Source organism: Stegodyphus dumicola, chromosome 5 (genome assembly GCF_044657685.1).
Source record: "Stegodyphus dumicola isolate Sdum_Otavi_A_Nest chromosome 5, ASM4465768v1".
NCBI classification, from domain to species: Eukaryota; Metazoa; Arthropoda; class Arachnida; order Araneae; family Eresidae; genus Stegodyphus; species Stegodyphus dumicola.
Genome location: NC_140772.1, coordinates 215,976,446 through 216,000,851, shown reverse-complemented (window position 1 = coordinate 216,000,851; position 24,406 = coordinate 215,976,446). Strand labels below are relative to the sequence as shown.

At 31.0% G+C, this 24,406-nt stretch overlaps 1 protein-coding gene across 1 annotated transcript in view; it reads right to left on the bottom strand.

Annotated features, from left to right (window-relative positions):
• The window catches only part of Hsc70-5 (Heat shock protein 70 cognate 5), a 67,631-nt gene that overhangs the window by 18,727 nt on the left and 24,498 nt on the right, over window positions 1-24,406 (bottom strand). The window contains exons 5-8 of the mRNA XM_085817663.1: window positions 10,517-10,590; window positions 8,826-8,929; window positions 2,217-2,379; window positions 2,031-2,123 (exon numbers count right to left, since the gene is read on the bottom strand). Of these exons, the coding sequence (XP_085673789.1) occupies window positions 2,031-2,123; window positions 2,217-2,379; window positions 8,826-8,929; window positions 10,517-10,590 (434 nt within the window). The remainder of the gene's footprint in view (window positions 1-2,030; window positions 2,124-2,216; window positions 2,380-8,825; window positions 8,930-10,516; window positions 10,591-24,406) is intronic.

Here is a 24,406-nt window from a genome sequence, read left to right as displayed (position 1 = left end):
ACAATTTTGTACGGGTTTGTGGATTTTGAATGATTGACAACAGCACTTGATGAAGAATCAAACACAATTCATTTAGGCAGTATTGCTCAGGACAGCTCTAAAATCATGTTTACAGTCATTGAGAAACTACTATAAACATGCTGAAACAATCAGCAACACAGCCTTCAGGCTATAACGGTGAAGAAAGCCTCACAGCAAAGCACTAGGGTACAGCTTCCAACTTACTTTGGTCGTTCTTAAAGCTCAACACACTCAAGATAAAACTCGATAGCCTCAACAATGCACACTAATATGCATCAATCCCACTCGATGCACTATGTGACATTCTCACGATACACTTGATGACCAACTCAACTAAGAGACTTTGACAAGACACACTTAGGATCGTCAGACTACAAGACACTACTCTGCATACCAGCAAGATTTACATAGCTTTTGGGATGCCTCCAAAACATTCTGTGCCAAACCAGTAAGAATTTGTTCTAGAAGGTTCTGCATTCGCCTATGGTATATCAAGAATTCTGTCGCCAAATGGGCGATTTTTGCGCAAAATATGACAACACTGTTTCCCTTACCATTTTCTGACAAACCTAAACCCACCTTGCAGGGAAGCTATCTTACTGCAGCTGGGCATTTTATAACAATATGCATGCATACTTGCCAACCTATGACACTAAAAAATCAGGAGATTTTTCACAATGTTAAAGACTTTTAAATGACAGAAATATAGTTTTTAATAATGAATTAACTTTAAATAGTTACTAAGTCTTAAATGCAAGCAACACAAAAATACCTTATGCATAAAAAATTTTTATTACTTGCATCTATTAAAAAAAAAAAAAAAAAAAAAAAAGACACTTGAATCAGTTTACGTAGAAATGTTATGAACAGTGGCAAATTTTGCTTTCGTTAGAAAGAAACTTCATAATTTTGTTCATAGCAATTGCCATGCAGGCCTGCTTTCGCTAATAAAAGTTTTTCTGTGTATCACTAATATTAGATCTAAATTTAGTCCTCATTTTCACAACAGCACTGAAAATCCTCTCATACTCCGCATTACTATGGAGAACTGTCAAGATGGACAACATAATTCTAGACAGTTCAAACATCCAAATAACGGCCTTGAGCTTGTTTTGTGCTCACTGACTAATATATGCCAGATGACATGCAGTGGAGCTCGATGCCCACTGGAAAACAACGTTTCTGGAATACGTATGCTGTCACTACTTACAAAGCAGAAATTCTCATCTGATTCGCAAGGTTTTGTTTTAGATATAATCTAGAGAAAATTCAGTTGCTTTCAGACGTCCAAAATCACTTTTTTTTTTTTCTGTTCATATAATGAAGTATTAAGCCAAGTTCCATAAAAATTGTGAGAAATATTAAGAATAAGGAAAAGTCTGGAGAAATACATTGTAAATCGGGTTGGCGGGAGAGCGGTCGAAAATCGGGAGTCTCCCGCCTAAATCGGGAGAGATGGCAACTCTGTGCATGATATGGCTAATTCCCATTTATTTTTTGTCTAAATTTATATGCTTCATCAGTTATTCTAGTAAACAAAGTACTATGATATGAAAATTTATAACTGCAATTTAAAAATTTGGTACTTTTCCATTATGCACCTGCATGCATTTGTGCAATACTATTGTAATAATATTTAATTAGTCTTGTTTATGCACAGTCCCCAGATGATACTGTTGGTGGGTGTTTTACTTTTCTTTCACAGGCTCCAAATAACATGACTAGTGCATAACGAAAGAGTATAAAAAATTCAGTTGTTTATATCGTATAATTATAAAAAAAATTATTAAAATTATGCAGCTTAAAAGATTCCTAAAATAAATAATTACATAATCCATTTCCTTCTAAATATACAGATCTGAAATAAAAGTATTTAAGGTTTATACATCTGAAATAAAACTAAAGTTTATACATGCATTATACTCTTATGAATTATTTATATTTGTTCAACAGAAGTTTCATTCATTATTGTAAACAAGTACCAACACATTTAAAACAAATTCTTTTACCTGTACAGATGATGATAATTCAATTTTAGCTTTTTCAGCTGCTTCTTTTAACCTCTGCATTGACATGGTATCTTTCGACAAATCAACACCTTGCTATAAAAAAAGTAAACTCAAAGTTAAATATTAAAAGAAATTGATTCCATGCACTCAAAAAAGTTTTAAAATAAAAGTTAGAAAACAGCTTACATCTTTTTTAAACTCTTTGGCAAGATAATTAACAAGAGCATTGTCAAAATCTTCACCTCCCAAAAATGTGTCTCCATTAGTAGATTTCACTTCAAAAACACCTTTCTGTATTTCAAGAATAGAAATATCAAAGGTACCTCCACCCAAATCATATACTGCAATGCTGTAAAAATTTAATTTCACATATACATTTCAGCAAGTCATTAAAAGTAATTTTGCTTTTAATAGATATTCATAAAAATATTTTGGCAATATATATAATTATGTAGAATATAGTCAAAAATCAACAAAATAAGTGTAACATCAGAAAAAGAAAGTGACAGAACATTTTAAAAGTCCTTAATCTTAAAAATATAATACAAGAGGTTAATTATGTTCATCTATGAAAATTGTGTATCATTTCAATAAATAAAAAATAAACAAAACAAGTAATAATAATGTAACAATCTAAATTAGAAATATAGATTCATCCAGAGTTATAATGAAAGACTATGAGGTATTTCTCGAAATATTTTATACCTAATCCTAGTTGTTTTTTTTAAATGCAGAAAACTGATTGTTACGAGATACCCAAAAAATTCATCTGTAACCATGTATGCAATACAGGACATTAGAAACATCTTTTACTGTTTACAATGGTACAAATGTTTATAAAATTTAGGACAAAAAAGCATTTATTAATTAAAAAGATTTAAAATCAAATATAAAATAATTAGCTCAAACTATTTACAGCATGAAAATAGGCATGAAATCAACTTACATTGCTAACTACATACATGGCACCTTTAAAACTGTAATAATATTTATGACAACAAAAATATTTTCATGCTTGTCAATGGCAACATTGATCATTTATATCTGCTTTTTGAAGGGTGGCATGTTATTTATAAATATTAACATTATAGTTATAATCACAAAAAGATGCCATTAGTGAAAACAGAACTCATACACATTTCTACACTTAAGAAATTTAGGATTTTTTATGGATGATCAATGAACAGGGGTGTTTGTGGGACCCCAAAAAATCCCCTGAAACTTTTATGGACTTACTTTACCGACATTTTGGAGTTTCGAGAAGGGGGGGGAAGAGAAATGAAAAATTACAATTATGAAGTATTGAATGACCTAATTATAAAAGTTCAATGAATTACTTTTTTTTGCAAAATTAATAACCATAAATTTTCAAACTACCTGAATTAATTCTTAAAATTATCTAATTTCTGCTGCTTTTTTTTATTTTCTGATGTTTGTGGGCTTGTCTTTCTTTTGTGGTGAACTTCATAATTGCAGGAAGGTTGACTTTTATTTTCCTCATTTACAGTTGAAGAAATTTCCTCGAGAACTGCACATGCAGAGTTAGAAGCAGTTTGTTTTTCTGCTAATGTAGAAGGTTCTTCAGAGACTTTTATAGGTGACTCATCTGAAATACATGGTTTTAAGTCCTCTAGATATGTTTTCCAACTTCTGTTCATATTCAGCAAGAGATCTTTGTGAATTGGATCAGTCATTGGATTTTTTTTAGCCATATTTTTCACATGAGGTTTCTTTAGAAGCTATTAAATCATATTTAATAGTCTGCACTGCATCTAGGGAATCAATCTTAAGAGAGGTTCTATGAGTGACAAGTGTATCCATTAAGTTGAATGCACTTTCCACTAATGGGCCATGGAAGCAGCTAAGGCAGGCTTTGACCAATTTAGCCAATGTAGGATACTTATAATCATTTGTGAAATAATCTTTTAAATTAAAAACTTTAGACCAATATTTATCAATTGTACACTTGACTTGATTTCCACTTTCATCAGATGTGTAGAGCATTTCTTTGGTGATATCAATATCATTCTGGTATAACCTTATTTCAGCTTCTACTTTTGACTTTTTATTACCACTAAAAATATGAGACATAAAAGATAATTTTTCAAAAGCTAATATTGTACTGGTTTTACCTCTTAGCTCTGGATCTAATGCTGTAAAACTAATTAGATATGAATTTTTAAGGGGTAATTTCTGTTTCATATGCTGTGCTGTATTAGTATGAGCTTTCATCAGAGAAATTTGGAATTTTTTTGCTATTGGATGATTTTTTGATAATTTCTTCAGGAGAGTGGAAGCTTCTGCACCAGTAAATATTACTTTGCTAGGTAGATGGAATTCTGGATTTGTGACATCAACTTTTAATAAATCATTATAAGATGTGCACTCTATATTTTCTGGCTTCATAAAAAAGAGAAAAATTTTGCCATCAATTTATAAATACTGGAATGTATTAAATGAAGCATTGGTTTTTTTGTTTCAAGTAATTTAATATATGTGTTGAACTCTGGTAATACTGCTGAATATAATGCCATTTGCAATAAAGTTTTGTTTTGCATAACAAATAACCCATTTAGTATTCTTTTTTCCCGAGCTAAAGCATCCTTTGTGAGTTGTTGGGAATGCAAGCAAGAATACACCCCTTCAACAATTTTTTTCCGAGCTGCAGAACTATTTCTTTTATTGTATACAGTTTTAACATAAGAAAAATAATCCCCTTTATCAGTTTTATCCAAGTAGTGAAAATAAAATGCAATAAGAGCACCCCACAGATCTTTGATTCTTTCTAAAACACATAAAATGTACATCCACCTATGGTCTGGTCTCTTCAAGGGCTTAACTTTTTTAATGGCAAGGGATTCACAGATTTTGAAAAAAATTTCTCTTTTACTGCAGCTTTTCATATCAAAATAGATGTCTTAAATTTATTCATTAAAATTTAAAATTAATTAAAAATTAAATTTATTCATTAAAATTTAAAATTATTAATGCTGTTATTTAAATAACTGCAAATTTTACTTAATGGAAAAAATTATTTAACGAGGTGTACAAAATTAAAAAAATTGTATTGTCTATTAATTTCTACAGAAAGTTTAACTAAAAATGGGCGGAGCTTGATTTTATGTAATATAGACATCTAAGTATCTATCAAAACATGAAGCAAAATTTTTTTTTGCACAGTTATTAGCTGTGTGACATGTGTCACCATCAATATCTAGTAAGTGGGTTGCTTTGTTTGATAGTAGTCTAGTTTCAACACCCTTTTTTTTCCCACGCATGGTGTTACATGAGTCCATTAATACACTAATTAAGTTTGCCCATGGAATATTATTATCTTCAATAGTACTAACAACTGCTTTAAAAACAGCTTCTGAATTGCAAGATTCCATCTTTAGAGATGCAAAATGATGAACTACAACTTCATTTTGATTGTTGTCATAAAACTGCACCAATATTGTCAGTATACTTTCTTGAGCATTGCTAGTACTTTCATTCAAATTTAGAGAAAATGGAGTCTCCTTTAAAGTTTTAATGATATTTTCCTTAATAGTTTTTGCGAGCCCATATTTCATCTTATGACATGCAGTAGTCCTGGACATTTCCAACGAGTTTAGTGCCGTCTGATCGTGGTTCAACTGTTTGCAGAGTTCAATTAAATTGGGAGCTAAATTGTAAGAAAGAGAATTCTCGGCGATAAACGAAGTTATTAATACCTCTTGGCGTGCTTTTTTTGTCACTATATCCAATGGCCGAGCATCAGTCTCCAGTAAGTCATCAGTATTTTTTGAATTAGCATAATTACTCTAAGTCATTGAATGTCTAATGCACTTTGAATATTTTATGTGCGTCGCAGTTTTAGAATGATTTGTGAAAGCCTTGAATCCTTCCCCACCATACTTCAGCAGTGAGTTACAAAAAACACAATATGCTTGTCCAGCAACATTTATTTTCTTGCACCATCTCTCCGTTCAATCCAATTCCACCTAAATGCATTCCGGACACCTTCTTCTAACTGTATAATATCACTATTTATATTGAGAAATTTCATAGTGAAATTCTCTTGCATACATAAATAAAAAAATATTTCAATAAACGAAACGAAAAATTTACACATGCATCAATAAATGAAACGAAAATTTTACACAGCGGAGAAAAAAAAGTTGAGAAGCGATCAATGACAAATAGCTAATACAACGAAAAATCCCCCTTCTCTACTTATTGGCACCACGCCAGGAGAGATAAGACCTTTGAACCCAGAGTCAAGTGATTGCACATCTGGTCGAACGAAGTCTCTCCCTTTTTTTTCTGCCGCGCCTACTTGCCGAAAAGAATCCAGAAGAGAATGTCCGAGAACCGGGGGAAAGAGTCATAACTCGCAATAAGGAAAGAACAAAAAAGAAGTTTTTTCCCCCTTTTCATGCATTATCACTGCCTTTGGAGAAAGAAAGGAAAAGTTTTCACCTCACACACTGACCTTGCGTTTTCTGCTTTCAAAGCAAACAAAATTACCCAAATCAAAATAAATAATTCATTATTAATCCTACTTCCTTTTGAACGACGATCCCCGGAATTTCCTGGTATCAAAGTTCAAAATCCCCGGAATTCCGGGGTTTCCCCAGAGCACAAACACCTCTGAATGAAAAAAAATTAAAGGCCTATCAGCATCAGCAAATTGGAGTTGAATAAGCTAAAGCAATTATTTACACCCAAACTTAACTTTGTATTTGTAAGAATAAAATAAATTGACAAGTAGAATGCATTATTATTAAACCTAATCTAATACTTAACTTAATCATAAAACAAAATCTAAAATAAAATCTACTTCATAATTGAAAAAATTAATTAGCATTAAATTTTAAAATTTCTTGAAACATTTACATTTTACACTTATAACAAACAGTCCTACATATTTTAAAGAAGATAAGTCACTTTTTATTTTAATTTTAACTAAGGCTGCTATCATGCATGAGTTTGTCTTGGAAGAACAACTGTTTGGAACAATTTTTCTGCTTTGTCGCAACAGCCAATCACCACAGATCACTCTGGGGTTAACACAGGAGAAACTGGTTTTCCATTTCATACAAGCTGATAGCTGATTGTTGAAAATAGACAACTTGCAATTTTTTTTCAAAAGGAAGGGGAAAAAAATCATGCGTCTTTCTTTCGGTAGTAAACCAGGGAGAAAAATTGTCTGAAACAGTTGTTCGTGTGAAACAAATGCATGTGTGATATAGGCCTAACAGCTTTATACTGATTCTTTAATTTATACCTCATTTCATCATATACTTGCTTAGTCCAGAGGTTTACGCAGATTTTATGCCTAGTATAAGTTAAAATGAGAAGTAAAATTATAATCAGCATGATTATAAAAAAAGCTTGGCGGTTCACTCTGGCTTCTTGCTTAGACACAGAGAGCCACTGATCAGAACAGATGTGAGCGCTTGACATTGCTTGAGGTGATAAGTAGTTCTGTATTATTTTAAGTCCCATTAATTGTAAAGAATAAAATTTTATGTTAATTTTTACAATTTTGAGTTGTATCTTACATCCACAATAAGAATTAAGAAAAGACAATAACTCACTGTAACATGTAAAGGTAACTTTAATGGGTAAGCAGTTAGTTACAAATAATTAAATGCAGTTAAATATTGATTTACATTTAAATATTCTCAAATAATTACACGGGGAAAAAACTCTTATCACAAAAAAACACGAAAAAGGACAAATGGTAGACAAATGGACAAATTTCAGTAGCTTTTTTGTTTTATTCTAAACAGTGCCTCTTTATAGCATTTTCTTTATCTTTCAAAATTAAAATATTTTGAAGTCACAAAAATAAAAAATAATAAATAACCACTTTAAAATAGGGCAAGAGCAAATAAAAATGTTTTATTTTAATGTTATTTCTTTTTTAATTTATTATCATAATTTTTACAATATTTATCAATGTTTGTAAAAAAAAGAATTAAAAGTTTACTAATTTTGGAATAAAAATGTTTGTATACAAACTGATTTTGAAATTGCCAAAATGTCACCCAACTTTGCACCACATAATAAAAGAACACATATGCCAAAAAAGAAAAAGTTGTTTTTGATGCACATATTTTTTTAACTCTTCATTCGCAAAAAACATATTACTTCGAAATGTTTAATCAAAGCAGGGGCTAGTGCTTCTAAAGCTCGAGTATATTTACATTCAGAAGTAGGAAAGAATTTAAATGTTCACCCATCAAATACATATTTATCAATGAATCACAAAAAATATTCCTCCAAAATGTTAATTCACACTCAAAACGGCAGTCGTAAAAAACAAAGAAACGTCAGATGACCTAAGGAGCTTTTGAGGACCAAAAGGAGGTTTATGGCTGAAATTAAAGATAAAAAAATTGTCTCCCAAAACCCTAAGGACTTTTAAGTATTTTTAAGGATCATACAAAACCTGGAGAAGGACAGATAAAGCTCCATGATAATACAAATTATAAAATGTACACTGTTTAACAAACAGCAATATGTTGTGTTAATTTGTAAATTAAAATTTTTTGCCATGACAGATACGGGTCTGAGTGGAACAGCAACATTTAAGAAACATAGATAATAAATTTAAATAACAAAAGCAAAGCTTGAAAAATGATCATAAGCTACAGAAAACTAATCATAATGCACTGAATTTTATGAAGACAGTTTAGGAGAACGGTAATTATTTAACAATCTCATGGAAAAATACAAGACACATAAGATCATAATTAAAATATATCCAATTATTTTTTTTTAAATCTGAACAAAATTGCTACTCACATTTTATCTGTCTTGTCAATACCATAAGCTAAAGCAGCAGCAGTAGGCTCATTTATTACACGCAAAACATTTAAACCAGCTATCTGTCCAGCATCTTTTGTTGCCTATAAAAATTAGGAGGGAAAATTTCTATCACAATATTAAGTAAAAGTACTCAAGATATTACACTGGCATTAACTCTTCAGCTGGCATGGTTAGCTTTTACTGAAGTACAGAAAAGTATCTTGCAGATGAATTGCACCGACCGAAGGCTTTCAGATTTTGTTACGCCCAAAGATGAGTTTTTTAAACATTTTGTGTTTTACCTTTATTTATTAGATATCATGTTTTTTGCACTTAAATCATAAAATTCAATTCAACAATATCACCGGATAATTTTAAAATGAGCATATCTTTAGAATTTCCAATATAGTATTGCTGGAGATAACCCCCCCCCGGTATACAGTGTCGCCTTTGCTCACTTTGAAAGAATTCATTAAAATGTTACAAAATATGAAATTGAAACAAAATAATAAAACAAATTCCAAATTATGGCTTAAAGAAGCTCATATTTGGTGGATTATTACATTATTTAAAATTTGAAGGCAAAAAGGTACCGTTGTTTTAGCACAATCTGAGAAATTTACATGCATTTAGGCAGATTCTTCATTATTTAATATCTTTAAATATAACACAGGGCGATAATATTTGATGGCAACAATCTGAAAAGTGATTCACAGTTTATAGTGAATTGATGCAAAATGCCAAAACAAAATTAATATAATTAATTTACAGCCAGAAAAATAGACATAAAGAACAAAAGTTATAGCTAAATATTACAATGCAACCAAAAATTCTCACAATTCATCACTTGTGGCTATCTTAAATTTAACAGAAAATAAAAAATGCAACGAATCACAAGAAATTAAAATGGCTAACAACCTGCTTCTTAACTTAACTAAACCACTAAATCGGTTGCACACAGCAAAGTCTAGAAATATCAGTATAAACTGAAAAGTGTCCAACACCGACTAGAAAGCTAATTTCAAACACGCAGCATAAACTCAAAACTAACTCTGCTATTACTATTTTTGAACTCTTTAAATGGAGCTTATATACTGCTTCTGAAACACGTTTAGATTTGCATACAACAACATTAAAAATTTACATTCCGGCAGGAAACTGAAATCAGGAGGGGAAAATAAAACTAAAAATAATTGGTTAGAATAAAATAAAGTCAAATGTTAGGAGGGAATGGGTAGAATATATATAACCTCTATTAGAAATATAATACATGTATTGTAATTTATTAAGCAAACATTTGACATCAGCTGATTTTCACAACTAATGCAATCTTCCTATTCACCTAGAATTTCATTACTTAAAACTATTGGGATATCCAATTTAGATAAAAGAAAAATTTACGCAATATTAATTATAACCAATGTTTAAAAATGTTGCTAATATTTTATATATCAAAAACTGGATACTGCAGTTAAGAAAACAGTTGACCCAGACATCCCAATTCAGTACATCTCAATCTCATTCTTTCTTAAAGTGTAAATTTATTCAAAGATTAAATCAGAAATTTTAAATTTTAAAGGAATACTTTGGTTATAAATGCTAAAATTTTGAATATTATAGCAGTACAAAAGGAACTGCTATATAAAAAAAAGTCTCTAGCAATAAAAATATGTCTCGGGTCTACATACCTGTCTCTGTGAGTCATTGAAATAAGCAGGTACAGTTATTACAGCATTTTTTACCGGTGTTCCAAGATAGCTCTCTAATAAAAGAAAACAGCACATAAGTTTTTTTCTGCATACACAAATTGAGTGTATATGTTCGGTGAAACACCAAAATCTGGAGAATGTCGACTTTCACCGGTGAATGTCAACATTCACATAGTCTCTTGGTGTATGTCCGAAATATTTTCCAAATAATCTTATTTCTGACTTACACCGGTAAATGTCGACATTCACCATGTGCTAATGGTGAACATATAAGAATATTACATTTTCTTTTCCATAATCCAAACGATTGCGAAAAAAAAACACTTGAGACTTAAAATAAGAACTTTAAACACACAGTACATTCAAAATGAGAAAAGGAAAATAACAGAAGTTAAAAACTTACACTAAATTATGTGATTTAAATCTTATTTATTGCAATAACATAAACTAGTATGACACTTTGAACTGCACAAGAGGTACTTGCTTTTACAATTGTATTTATTTGTGGAATACTTTCTTTTGCAATGACAGCGTGTACATATACTCCTCTCTTTTCGACCTACACTAGAGCATATCTGTGATTGTCGACATACACCGGTGAGGGTCCGAATATACAAGAATGTAATGCAATATTCGATCTTTCACCGACGTATTTGGTGAATGTTGACATTCTCCGATGAAAGTCGACATTCTCCAATTTCGGTCTTTCACGGTAACATATACATTAAATCTAAACACTGCAAAATTATTTTCTTTAAAAATCTTACAGCCACCCCATACACACATTGTCACCAGTGTTTCCAAAAAAACAAAATTTAAAAACATTGTTTAATTGCATCTACAAGACTGAGTCATATGAAAGCAAGGATTGTTTTTAACAGGTATAAATAAATAAGGGCATATAATCTAAAAAAGAATCTGCACAACTGATTTTTTACAATATCATTTAAATGACTACACAAACAGCAGACACTCAAAATATTCTCTGAAAGCATCTCAATATACCACTTTCAGATGTTTACCATTGCTAAGCTTCCCAAAATGTGCACTGTGGCCTTTTCACAGGGACACCATGAAATATTATAAGCTTCATAATTAACTGAAGCAAGACATTTGGCCCAACTAAACAAAAACTGAAGTGAGAAGGTAAAAATAATCTAGATTTTCTTGACCCTGTATAAAAGTAAAGTAGCTGCCCAGAATATTCTTGCAAATGTAAGCAACCAATGCTGCACCTTCTCATATGATCATGCTATAACCTCATAACAATCTATGCTGAGAACAAGGTTAGAACGACCTGTCCAAGACACATTTCATAAAAAGAAACCATGATTCATATTGTTGCTAAAGTTAACTCAGCGTGTTTTTTGATTTGGATTTATGAGTATCGATTTTCAGGGGTCATTTTCTCCCTGCAGTCGTAAATCGGATTTCATATCATTTACACTCATCATAGAAACACCAGTCAAATAAACAGCAAAAATAACAATTTCGTTACTGGATTTGTATGAAAATGTTGCTGTAATTTGACAGAAACATTTATAATGATGATCTTAGCAACTACACAGAGGTTTTGAAGTTACATAGGTATGTCAGAGATGAAGCAGATTCCATAACAATTGTTTCCTTCTCCTTCTAGTCAGTGAATGAATGCTTTAATTGCTTCTCTTATCGAGAGTAGTATGAGGTCAGGATTGCTGGAATTTGCAGTTTTGCCAATGCCAAAAATAGAAGACACCTTCCTTTTGGTCATCAAATGATGGAGATGATATTAAACATGTTTTAATAAAAATCTGAATGCAACACCATTATTTTTTTCATTCTGTTCTCTTTGTTTAACTATATTTATATTTCATTCTCTATGTCTGGCAGCTATAGAGGATTACAAGGACTTATTCAAAGCAAACTATCAAATGTACAGTAGACCCAGTGCATTATTCATACAGAAGCACTGTGTTGCAGCATTCGAATCCTGCACTTAATAAGGTATTAGAATGTGTGGTAAATGCAGTAAATTATATAAAATCTCGTCCATTAAAAGCAAGGTTTTTTAAAAAAACTGTGTGAGGATATGGGAGCCAAACATTCGTCTTTGTTATACTGTAACAATGCAGGATAGCTTTCTAATAGCAATATTTTTATCACATACCTCTGAAATTGTGGCAAGAATGTTTTACTTTTCTTAGAGGAAAGATACAAAAATACAGAAGATATTGCAATGCTGATTTTTAAATGAAACTGCCATATTTATGCAACACTTTTTTAAAAGCTGAATTCCTTTAATCTCTACAAGGGAAGAACATGCACTTTTTGAAGACAATGGAAAAAATATCAGTTTTTATTTTTAAAAAAACTCAAACTATAGAGAAGAAAATTGAATGAAGATGCAGCCAAAGATTGCTTTTAATATTGCCGTGATTTCTGATATCAAATGAACTTGATATAACCATTTCTGAAAGGCACTTATCACAGCTAATTATTTTGTTTGAGAAATACTTTCAAAATGAACATTTCTATAGGTTTGCATGGATTCAAGATCCATTTAACACCAGTGTTCAAATTTACTTCTGTGGAAGAAGAAAATCTTATCGAGTTATCGAATGATAACAGCTGTAATAAAAATTTGGCAGCACAGAATTGATAGATTTTAGATTTCAATAAAAGATAAAAAAATACCCTTCTAGTAATAAGGCTTGGTTGATTTTAATTCAATTTTCAAAGTCATATGTGTGCAAAACTGGGTTTTTAGCAGTAGCCGTAATAAAAAGAAAGTACAGAGGAATCAACTTGGAAAAGGAAATGAAGGTGGCTGCGTCCAGTTTAATTCCACGATTTGAAAAAATTGGTAGTCATTTTTCAGCTCATCAATCACACTGTTTATTAATAAAGTTTAAAAAAATAATGAAGATGCAGGTGTTTTGTTTATTTTTATTTCTTTCTTATGGTTAGTCATACTTTTACTTAGGGTAGGGTGCCATGGAAAAATTTTAATTGAAAAAAGGCACCTTGACTTGGAAATGTTAGAAAACCACTGCCTTAAATTTTATTCCTGGTGTTATTTTCTTGTCTAATTTCACATTTTCTCAATTGTCCAACTCCTTCTGAGCTTATGTTTCAGGTTAGTTAACCCAGTCTTCTCTTTTTTCACTATTCCCACGGTTTTTCAGCTACAGGGTTCGTACACATTTCTGCACATGGAAATTAAGTACTTTTAAGGACCATTAATGAAAAAAATTAAGGACCCATCAAAAAATGGAAACTGAATAAATTCAATTAAAGATATTATCTATTCCTGAACTTCACTTATGTGATACCACCCTAAGAATAAAATAGATCCACAAGTAGAATGCATTATTATTGAACATAATTTGATAAATATAATTATAACACAAATTTGTGAATAAAAACTTTATAAATTTATCAGGCAGCATTAAATATTTTACCCTTATAATAGTTGAACATATTTGAAAGAAGATTAGCGACATTTTATTTACATATTACTAATTTAGCTTTATGTTGATATTTTTCTTATTTGTCTCGTTTTGTCGTTTGTTTTTGCTCACTTCAGAGGTTTAAGAATCTAAAATCAAACGGCACAGGTTAAAATGAGAAGCAAAATCATAATCAGCATGAGTGGTTACAGAAAATTGGCTGTTCCCACCACTACTGCTTGTCTAGAGAGAGGCCTGCCACCAGAACAAACCTGAAATTATGTAGGCACCGCTTGGGAAGTTTTAAAGTTAGTTGTGCTCTGGCTTGTCTGACACTGTGTGTCATAACTTCGAGTTCTTGGGGAGCCTATAACCACGAGTCTGACTTGTGGTAAAGAATTTGTGTCATAAACAAAAGCCATGAGTCTGACTCATGATGAAGAATTTGCGCATAAAATGCCGCGTATTATCATTAGAACAAGCGATTGGAATTATTCTACATCGAATATTTTCCCTTTGATTGTAACGTCAATATTTTGCTTTTTTCAGTTGTTTCTGACGAAACTTTACGATCTTTTACTTTAGCTCCCCATAAAGCTTCATTACGTTCACACATTTCAAATATAATTTCTTATAAAGAATTAAAAATCCCTTAATCCATCATGCCAAACTCTTATACCCATCATAACCACCATGCAATTACTTTTGTCAACTGATCAATTGATTACGATTACACCCTAGACATCTTAAAATTACTTTTGTACCTAAACATTGTTCATTATTTCACAATTCCTTTCATTACACTGAAATATATATGACATGAAAAAGTATACATTTTGCTCCAGTTCGTGTACATGGCTGAACGGAGTTGAATGGCACGGCACGCGACCGACTTTCTTGTTTACTATAGCTCGCACAATTGGCAGATATCATGTAGGCCAAGGGCTTGATATACTTTAAGTTCCAATAAGCCACTAAAGCACCAGAGGTGATAAGCTGTTTTGTATTAATTTAAGTCTCACTAGATGCAAAGAATTAAGTTTCACGATAATTTTTACATTTTTGTGCTGTATCTTGTGACTACGGTAAAAATTAATGAAAGGCAACAATATGTAGATAACTTTTAAGGGTGACCAGTTATGTTACAAATAATTGAATTAGCTAGTTAGATAAGCTTACTTAGTCATTTTAGATTTATATGGTTACTATTAAATTTGTTTTTTAAAATATTTGTTAAAAAGGCACTATTAAAAATCACAATTGATTAACATGTCACAGTTTAAAATACATGTTATTTATGACATTGATTCTTAAACAAAACGTTTTGTAGCAACAGTACTCAGCAAAATATTTGTGCATCTTTTTAATTTGAAGCTTTTCCAGGCATTCTGGATATTATATCAATTTCCTTCTCTTTAAGCATCTTTTCTAAGAAATTTGTTTCAATATGCAAACCAAAATTCCCATTAGTTTTTGCTTGTTTTATCTCCTAACTTGGCAATCTCTCGATAAAGTACCTATGAATTTTTAGTTCATCTGGTTAATGCGTAAAATAGTTAATAAAAATGACATGGGAAAAACTCTAACCATGAAAACATTACAATGAAGACAGTTTTAATTAATTACAAAGATATTTTGCTTTTGCAAAGAATTGTTTCATAAATTGAGCTAAATTGGAAAGCAGATATTACCTTGTTTATTTTTCAAATTCAAAATATTGTATAATAAGTTGACAAAATAGAAAATAATGTTACTTTATATGATAGCGAAAAATAAAAATGTTTAATTTTAATGTTGTTTCTTGAATACAATTTCAATATATTAACATTATTTTAATAAAATTGATCAATGTTATAATATTTTTAAAAAAAGATCGTCGAAAAACTCCCAGATTTCCGAACTGAAAGTTTTTTTTATAGAAACCGATATTAAAATTGCCAAATTTGGAACCGTTTAATAAAGAATTTACATTTCCAAACGTGAAGAGTTGTTTAAGAGCTCTTCATTAGAAAAAAAAATTAAATAATTTCAAAATGCTTATGCTTCACTTCTTACTCAGAAACTTGAGTATCCCAACGTTTATATTAGAAATAGGAACAAATTATAACCCATGAACCTATTCACCCATTTAAAAGATAACTATATTTGTCAATGAATTGCAAAAAATATTTGTCCGAAATACTAATTCACATTCAAAATGGCAGTCGTAAAAACAGACAGAAATTTCAGATGGTGAAAAACATTCATCACAGCATAGGAGTGCTACTTTAGAGATCAACTGTACCCTGTTGTTTTCGATTAATATAATACTCAACAAATTACAATACAGATTTTTCTATTAAAAAAATTTTGTGGAAACACATATTAACCCCTTCCCTGTTTTGCCCGTATGCCTATTTCGCTTGCACTGTTTCGGCCGTATTTTTTCCAATTTTAGTAACAAATTATTCGTATAGATGTCGATAGTAAATGATAGTTTGCACTTTATGTCTGATTGGTTCAAAAGCGCGGGTTTTTTCGCATGTTTTGTATCAGAAAACAAATTGTTATCTTTCAGTGTATAGCTTTCTCGTTATATTTTACTAACCGCCTGATAATTTTATTGATGTAAGAGTTGAATAATATATTTTTACTTTTAAATAATGGATAATTCAGAGCGTACGAAGCTAATTTCTTGTTATTCAAACTGTGACTTGGAATCAGAAACTGAATTATCTGTAAATGATAGTAGCGAAAGTTTACTAGATGACCTGGATAGTAGTACAGATGGAATTAGTCAAGCAAGACAATTTTTTTAAATTAGTTGTGACAATTCTTCGGATCCGCCTCCTAGATTTCCTTTCACTGGAATTCCAAAAATTAACTTAGATATCGATGAGAATAAAGGTAAACTTCAGTTGTATGATGCTTTCATAGACGATTATTTGCTTGACCAGATTGTTTTTGAAACAGATATGCTGAGCAATGCATAAAAAACAGTACACTTCGTAGGCATTCCAGGAGCAAAAAATGGACACCAACATCGAAAGATGAATTAAATGTACTTTTTGCTTTGAATATTCTGCAAGGTATTGTAAAAAAGCCAGTTGTTGAGCAGTATTGGAGCAAGAGGCATTCAACATCCACGCCACTTTTTCCAAAAGTGATGTCATATCGCCGCTTTCAATTAATTTACAGTTATTTGCATTTTTCAGATAATGTCAATTTTGACATAAATTCTCATGAGTGTCCAAAATTATCAAATATATGACCCGTGCTAAAAGCATTTAAAAACTCGTTTTGAAGAAATGATCATCCCTGAACGTGATGTTACCATAGATGATAGTCTTATGTTGTTCAAAGGAAGGCTAAGTTGGAAACAGTATATTCCTCTAAAGCGATCACGCTTCAAAATAAAATTGTACATGCTTTGTGAGTCAAAGTCTGGATATGTATGGTCTATGATAATATACACCGGAAAAGAAACTGTGTTTGATGAAAAGTTACAAACATTTGAGCAAATTTTCGCAGGTAGTTATTACACTTATGCAGCCACTTTTACATAAAGGATACTGTCTGACAACTTTTATTCATCTCCTGAAATAGCAGATATCCTCATTAGTTACTGTACAGATATGTACGGAACGTTAAAACTTCAAATAAAGAAAGTTCCCAACGCACTGTTGACAAAGAACTTCAAAAAGGGCAAATGCTTGCTTACCAGAGGGGAAAAGTGTGCATTATGAAATGGATGAACAAAAATGCCGTGTCTCTCATATCTACAATACATAATCCGGAAATAGTTCAAGTATCCACTTCGATGAATGAAATTAAATGAAAACCTAAAGTAGTTATGGATGGTGTAGATCGAATGGACCAGAACCTAAGCAATAATCCTGTAATAAAGAAACGAGGAAAGAAATACTACAAAAAAATATTTTTTCATCTTCTAGACATCTGTTTATGGAGCGCTTATGTTTTGTATAAAAAGCACGGCGGTAAAGATACGAATTTACAGTTTCGATTGGAAATTATCGATCGACTTATTGAAGGGCATGCAGCAGTAGAAGAAAGAAAAGGCTGTCCTGGATATTTACCAACTCCACTAAGACTAACAGAAAGACATTTTTTAGAGGTTATTCCACCTACAGAGAAAAAAACTACGACTCGCAAGACAGCGTTATGTGTGTTCATTGAAAAAAAATGACAACGGCAAAAGAATTAGAAAAGAGACAAGGTATTTTTGCCCAGACTGTGATGTTGGACTGTGCCTGTTGCCTTGCTTTAAGATATATCACACTAAATCAGATCAAATCAAAACATAATAGTAAATGTAATTGAATTAAAATCGAAAATATCTGTTAAGTAATTGTACTATTTTAATTGTAAATGTACCTTCCCTGTTTTGCATTCATGTAGGTGAAAAAAAAAAACTTGCAGGGAAAATTGATTATTTTCATTAAAGAAAAAAAGTTGTAATAAATGCTTAAAAATATTAGAAATGTTAATTTTAATAGCATATCTTTACTTCAAAATGTAAAATGAAACAAAAAAATGCAATAAAAAAGTGAAATTTTTTTTGACTGAATTCTGGCAAAAAATGAAACTGTCAAAGAGACTTTCCTGATAAAAGGAATTTTTCTTACTTTAATGAAATGTTTAGCAGTACAAAGAGTTAACAGGCACATGAAATGACTTAACAACTTAAATCTGCTTTGCCATTTTGAAAAGCAATCTTTAATTACTTTATTAATCAGATATGTAAGTAACAAGCAAAACAAATAATAAGTATGTATGTACATCAAAAATGAGCATTCTTGTAGAAAATTTCTCATTGATTTGATTAACAGTTTAATATAGGAGGCTTTCAAGACATTTGGGAATAAAGTATTTCCCAAAGTTCTGCAACACTCCATTTGGAAAAAAAAAAATTAAACTAGAACTTGCATATTATTCTAATTGCCTGAAATGCAACTATAATATATAGCTAGTACAAAGTTTGTACACCTTTTTCTTTTACATAAGAATTTAGTATTTTTAAGGAGCATCAATGAAAAAAGTAATGACCTACCAAGTGGGAATTAAATAACACAAGTAACTATCTTGGCCAAACTTTTGTAATACCATTCTAAGTATAATAAAATATCTATAAGTATTATTACTAATTATTACTAAACATAATGTAATATTTGACATAATTATAAAATAATTGAAAATAAAATCAACTTTGTAAAATTTATCAAGTAACTAGGACTTAATTATAATATTTCCTGAAACATTTATATTTTACACTTATAATAGCCCCACATTTTCTCAATCTGAACATTTGTGACTTGTTACCTTGTTTTCACTAGACTTTGAATACTGATTTCTCACTTTTACTCATGACGTATGTCCTATATTTAATTATTGATTTTGCTTTATCTTTATCAACTACTTGTGTTAACTACTTTTTGTTTATTTTACAGTAACCTGTGTAAATTTTCAGGTTAATGTAATTCATTATTTATTTCAGTATATCACAGAGAGCTGCCTAAATTCGATGTCCATAAACATAAATGAGCTGCCAACTCGCATTTATTTTAATGTCAAAGATGCATACATACCTCAATAAAGAAGTACAGTTAAAATACCGAAAATCCGCCGACTCCTGAAATCTACGATGCCTCTCAAAATATAAACATTCAGTTTATAGGTTTTGGAAACCGCAACACTGAGTATGAAATATCGAAGAAAAAGTACTTACCAAATAATGACATCATAATTACTGAATAATAATGAGTCAAAGGAAATATCAAATTATTGACATAATGATAAAAGTTTTTTCCCCCTCTAATCTGCATTGAGGTAAGAAAGCATATGATTCACTCACCTCTTCTTTCAAGTTCACGATTCACGTTGTTGTATTTTCTTTGTTACTTCACGAGATTATTTCGTGCTGCCTTTTTTTATCCGGATATTTTGTGGATAAATTAAGAATATTTTAAATTTCAGCCCTTTTTAATACAATTACAGATAAGAAACACACTCATGATTTTACTGCTTGCAACGTTGAAAAACGTAAACACGTTGCATTGACGGTAATGCAAGAAGTGCAAATTCCGCAAAAGATGGAGACAGGTGCATTTTATAGCAGAATCGTATGGAATTGCAACACGATTGTGTAAGATATACGGGGAAATAGTGAAAAGCTGTTGAAATTTTACAGCAACAGTGATTGTAACACTGGAATCCGAAATCTTTGCATGAGGTGAAATCGGCAAACCTCGATGTTGTGTATATATAATACAATGAACAATATAATCAATTTATATATGTAATAATAATTTAACGCATATAATAAGTTATTGCAATAATGTATATAATAATTTAATTAAATGTATTTAATACGCCTTATTTATTTTGCCCTTTTAGTCTGAATATTATGATTTATCTTTTCTGTCCTAAAATCCGCACAATCTTTGGTCCCAAGCTTTGCAGATTTCTGGACTTCTACTGTAGTAATTCCACCAATGTTTTCTTTAATGAAAGAATAAAATGTCTAGACATCCTTCAACATAAAAAAGAGATGGTAAATCAAAATCAAGCTTTTTATTATTCCTCAGGAAGTCCTATTATTTACTTGATTTGTTCAGATGTATTACCCCTGAGTAACCCTCTTTCATTCAGATAACCATTTATTATTATGCTCAGAACATATTTCAACAACATATTCAGAGATGAAAAATATTCATCACGGCATAAAAGTGTTATCTGCAGAGTAATGTATACTGCTTGATAGGGTTATTCATTAGACTATCAGACTGAATTTAAAAATTTTTTTAAAGCCAAAAATCTATAATCTATAACATATATTTTAATTATTCACACTATAATGAAAGAGGGTTATAATACAGAGGTTGTTTACACATGTTAGAAACAATTTTAGGGCTGTTTAATTAATGTTTAAAATGTAAAGAGTATTTTTTTTAATGTCTGTTCTAAAAGACCTATTTTTTGGGGGAGGGGGGGGACTATAAGTTTGCATCTTGATTTCCAAGAAAAAAAGCCCTTTTCGTAAAATTTCCAGGGGCACTGATTTCCTTTCCTTTTCCACAACTTTCCAGAGACCACCATCTGTTGATTTGCACTTATATTCTTGGACATTCTATGGACAATGGTCTCTTTTCAAGAGGCCAATGTCCATAGGTGAAACGTCAGATCACATCTCAGGAAATACATAGAAAAGGCATATATGCAATATCTTTATGTCTTTATTTTTTTCAAGAAATGAGCGGTACTTTTCGAAGTATGACCTGCTTCATCTCAGTGAAGTTTCACGCTATGAGTCATTACGATTAAAAACATAGAATTTCTTCTGTAAATGTCGGATGTAAAACTGTCTCCTGACAGTAACATTTTTCTATTTTTCTTTTTATTATTATGCTCAGAATATATTTCAACAACATATTCAGAGACGAAAAATATTCATCACGGCATAAAAGTATTATCTGCAGAATAATGTATACTACTTGATAGGGTTATTCATTAAACTACCAGACTGAATTTAAGGAATTTTTTAGCTAAAAATCTATAACACAATTTCTAATTAAATAATTTATAGAAATATAATATTTCATAAAAATAATTAAATGGAGGTCAACTTCTACACTCATAAGTAACAATTTATGATGGGAATCAGTGCCACACAATGCATAATATTTAATTTCCAACTGTAAGAGAATCCTGCAACAAAGAGCTGGTGCACATGATGTTTTTTTAGCTTTTTTAAGTCATAAACCTTAGTTTATTATTTTATTTATTGTTATCGCAGATGTATTTAAAGACTTTGCAACTGATTACAGCATCGGTGGATTTTCCTCTTATTAATGACAATTTTAATTTTAGAAACATTAGTATGTACTTTTCAGATATGAGTCTTCTTTCCATGTAGAAGTAATGATTGATGGTTTTTCCTTCTCCTGTTAATAATATTGATTATTTTGCACTTTGAAATTTTAATACTATGCATTTCACATTTTTGAATTATGGAATAGATCTCTTCAGAAATACATTTGTGCAAAAACACATTCTTCAATCCAGTTTGTTAACATGTGACATTTTGAAAGAAGAATAAATTTTAAAAGTAGCATTCCTCATTTCAAATAAACTGCTGCCAAAAATTTTTATTCCAAAACATTTGATTTTTTTTTCTTTATCAAAATTGCTCTAAAAATGTGTAAACACCTTCTTTACATTCTCTAAATGATTTTTCAGTTATAAAAAATAATGCAAATATCCTCAGCAATGTCTTCACACTTGCATTCCAGAACGCTGCAAGAAAGTTTTCTTTTGAAATATTAAAATTTTACAAGAATTTAAACGTTTTTAAGAACTATAAAAGACTGCAAAAATTCAGAGGCAGTCAAATAGAGTATAAAAGAAAAATATAAAAACTAATAAATGGGGAAAGTATGTGCAGAAAACAACAGAAGCAAAAGCAAATTTAAAACTTTCATTTTAAGTTCAGAAGTCTCCATTATATTTTGATCAAAACAAGAAGGATAAATATTTTTGAGGTATGAAAGCAAAGGGATAAAGAAATTAAGTTTTTTTTTTTTTTTTCCTGAATTTTTTCCAAGACAACATAAGTGTAAAATGATTTATATTCATTTCCATACATAAATAAGTTTCAAAAATGGCTTGACAGCTGTAAAAAATATCCTTTCATACATATAATAATAGAAATAGTTTTTTCTATTTAATGCTCAGACTGTATTTCAACATTAAGATTTCAGAGACGAAAAATATTCATCATGGCAAAAACATGCTATTTCTAGAACACTCAAGTTACCAGATCAATTGTTTGGGGTAAAAAATTCCTTAAAAACACACATACCCTATTATGAACATATTTCTGCTTACTCACACTGTAACAGATATGCAATTATATGTATAGGTATACTAAGTAATTTTTTTCAAACGGCTAGCCATAAAAGGATAGAAAAGATCAATTAAGACTTTAAGAAAGACAAATTATTAACACAATTTCTAATTAAATAATTTATAGAAATATAATATTTCATAAAAATGATTAAATGGAGGTCAACTTTTACACTCACAAGTAACAATTCATATGATGAGAATCAGTGCCGCAAGATGCACAATATTTAAGCTAATGTTAAGAATAGTAAACACATATCACTTCAAAACATACTATTAGTAAAAAATAATTTCAAAATTAGCTTGTGTAAATAGTTTTGCTGACAGATAACAAGACTAAATGTCTCAGATAAACAAGAAATTCAAAATATTTTGAACTTATTTTTTTTTTAAATATTTCAATCCTTCATGTATAACTGAAAATACCACCTACTCTATTAAAAAATCAATAAAACCAGCTTTCATTTTAAGTTCAGAAGTATATATGTGCAATGTACACTGAAGTGCCACTATATTATGAGTGCATGTTCACAATGTAAAGTTTCTTGCCCTCAAAACAACCACCAATTAACAAGGCATTGACTTGACAAGGCAGTTTGAAATACCTGGTACCAGGCACTGACCAACTGGTCCTGAAATTCATGCACATTGCAAGATGGTAGTGTGGCAGCTTGAATTCAGTTTTTCAAGTGGAACCACAAATGTTCGACTTGATTCTTATCAGAGGACCAGACATGACTTGAAATCACCAGAAGTTCCTAAAACCACTCCCTGACTACTCGGCTCTTATAACATAGCGCATTATCTTGTTAGTAAACACCAACACTCGATGAGAACACTGTTGCCATGAAGGGGTGCCCCTGGTCTGCAATTATGTTCACATATGCACAGATGTCAAGGACTGTTCTATGGGAATGAATGGATACCTAATGTGACCCATGAAAACATTATCCACACCATACTACTGCCACTATCGTTTTGTATCCAACCAACTCTGCACCGAAGTGCTAGGCTTTCCATTAGAAATCAGCATATCTGCAAACACCCATCATTGTGATTAACCAGAAAATGTTATTTGTCAAACTAGATGACTTTCTTCCATCATTCTACAGGCAATGCCCATTTCCTTGGCCCTCTGCAGGTGCTGTAGGCAATGACATTGCTGTCAGCACAGGCAAATGATCTGGGTGCCGGATGCATAGGCCCATACACATACAGATATTCCACAGATATCCATATGGTGAAACCATATGGATCACCACTGTTATAGCTGCTGGTTATTTCAGCCGTTGTTGCCCTTCAGTTATGGAAACAATACATAATGGTATTTACTCTCCTCTGGAATTAATGGCCATGTCTGACAACCAACTGTGTGGAGACTTGTCATTTCACTACAAATACCCACCCTTTGATACGTACTCACAACAGTTTTATACGAGTGCCCCATTAAATTTGGCATTTCTGAAATCAATGTTCTCAGGTGCCAATCCATAACGATTCGACCTTTATCGAAATCCGATAAATCAGCTGCTTTTCC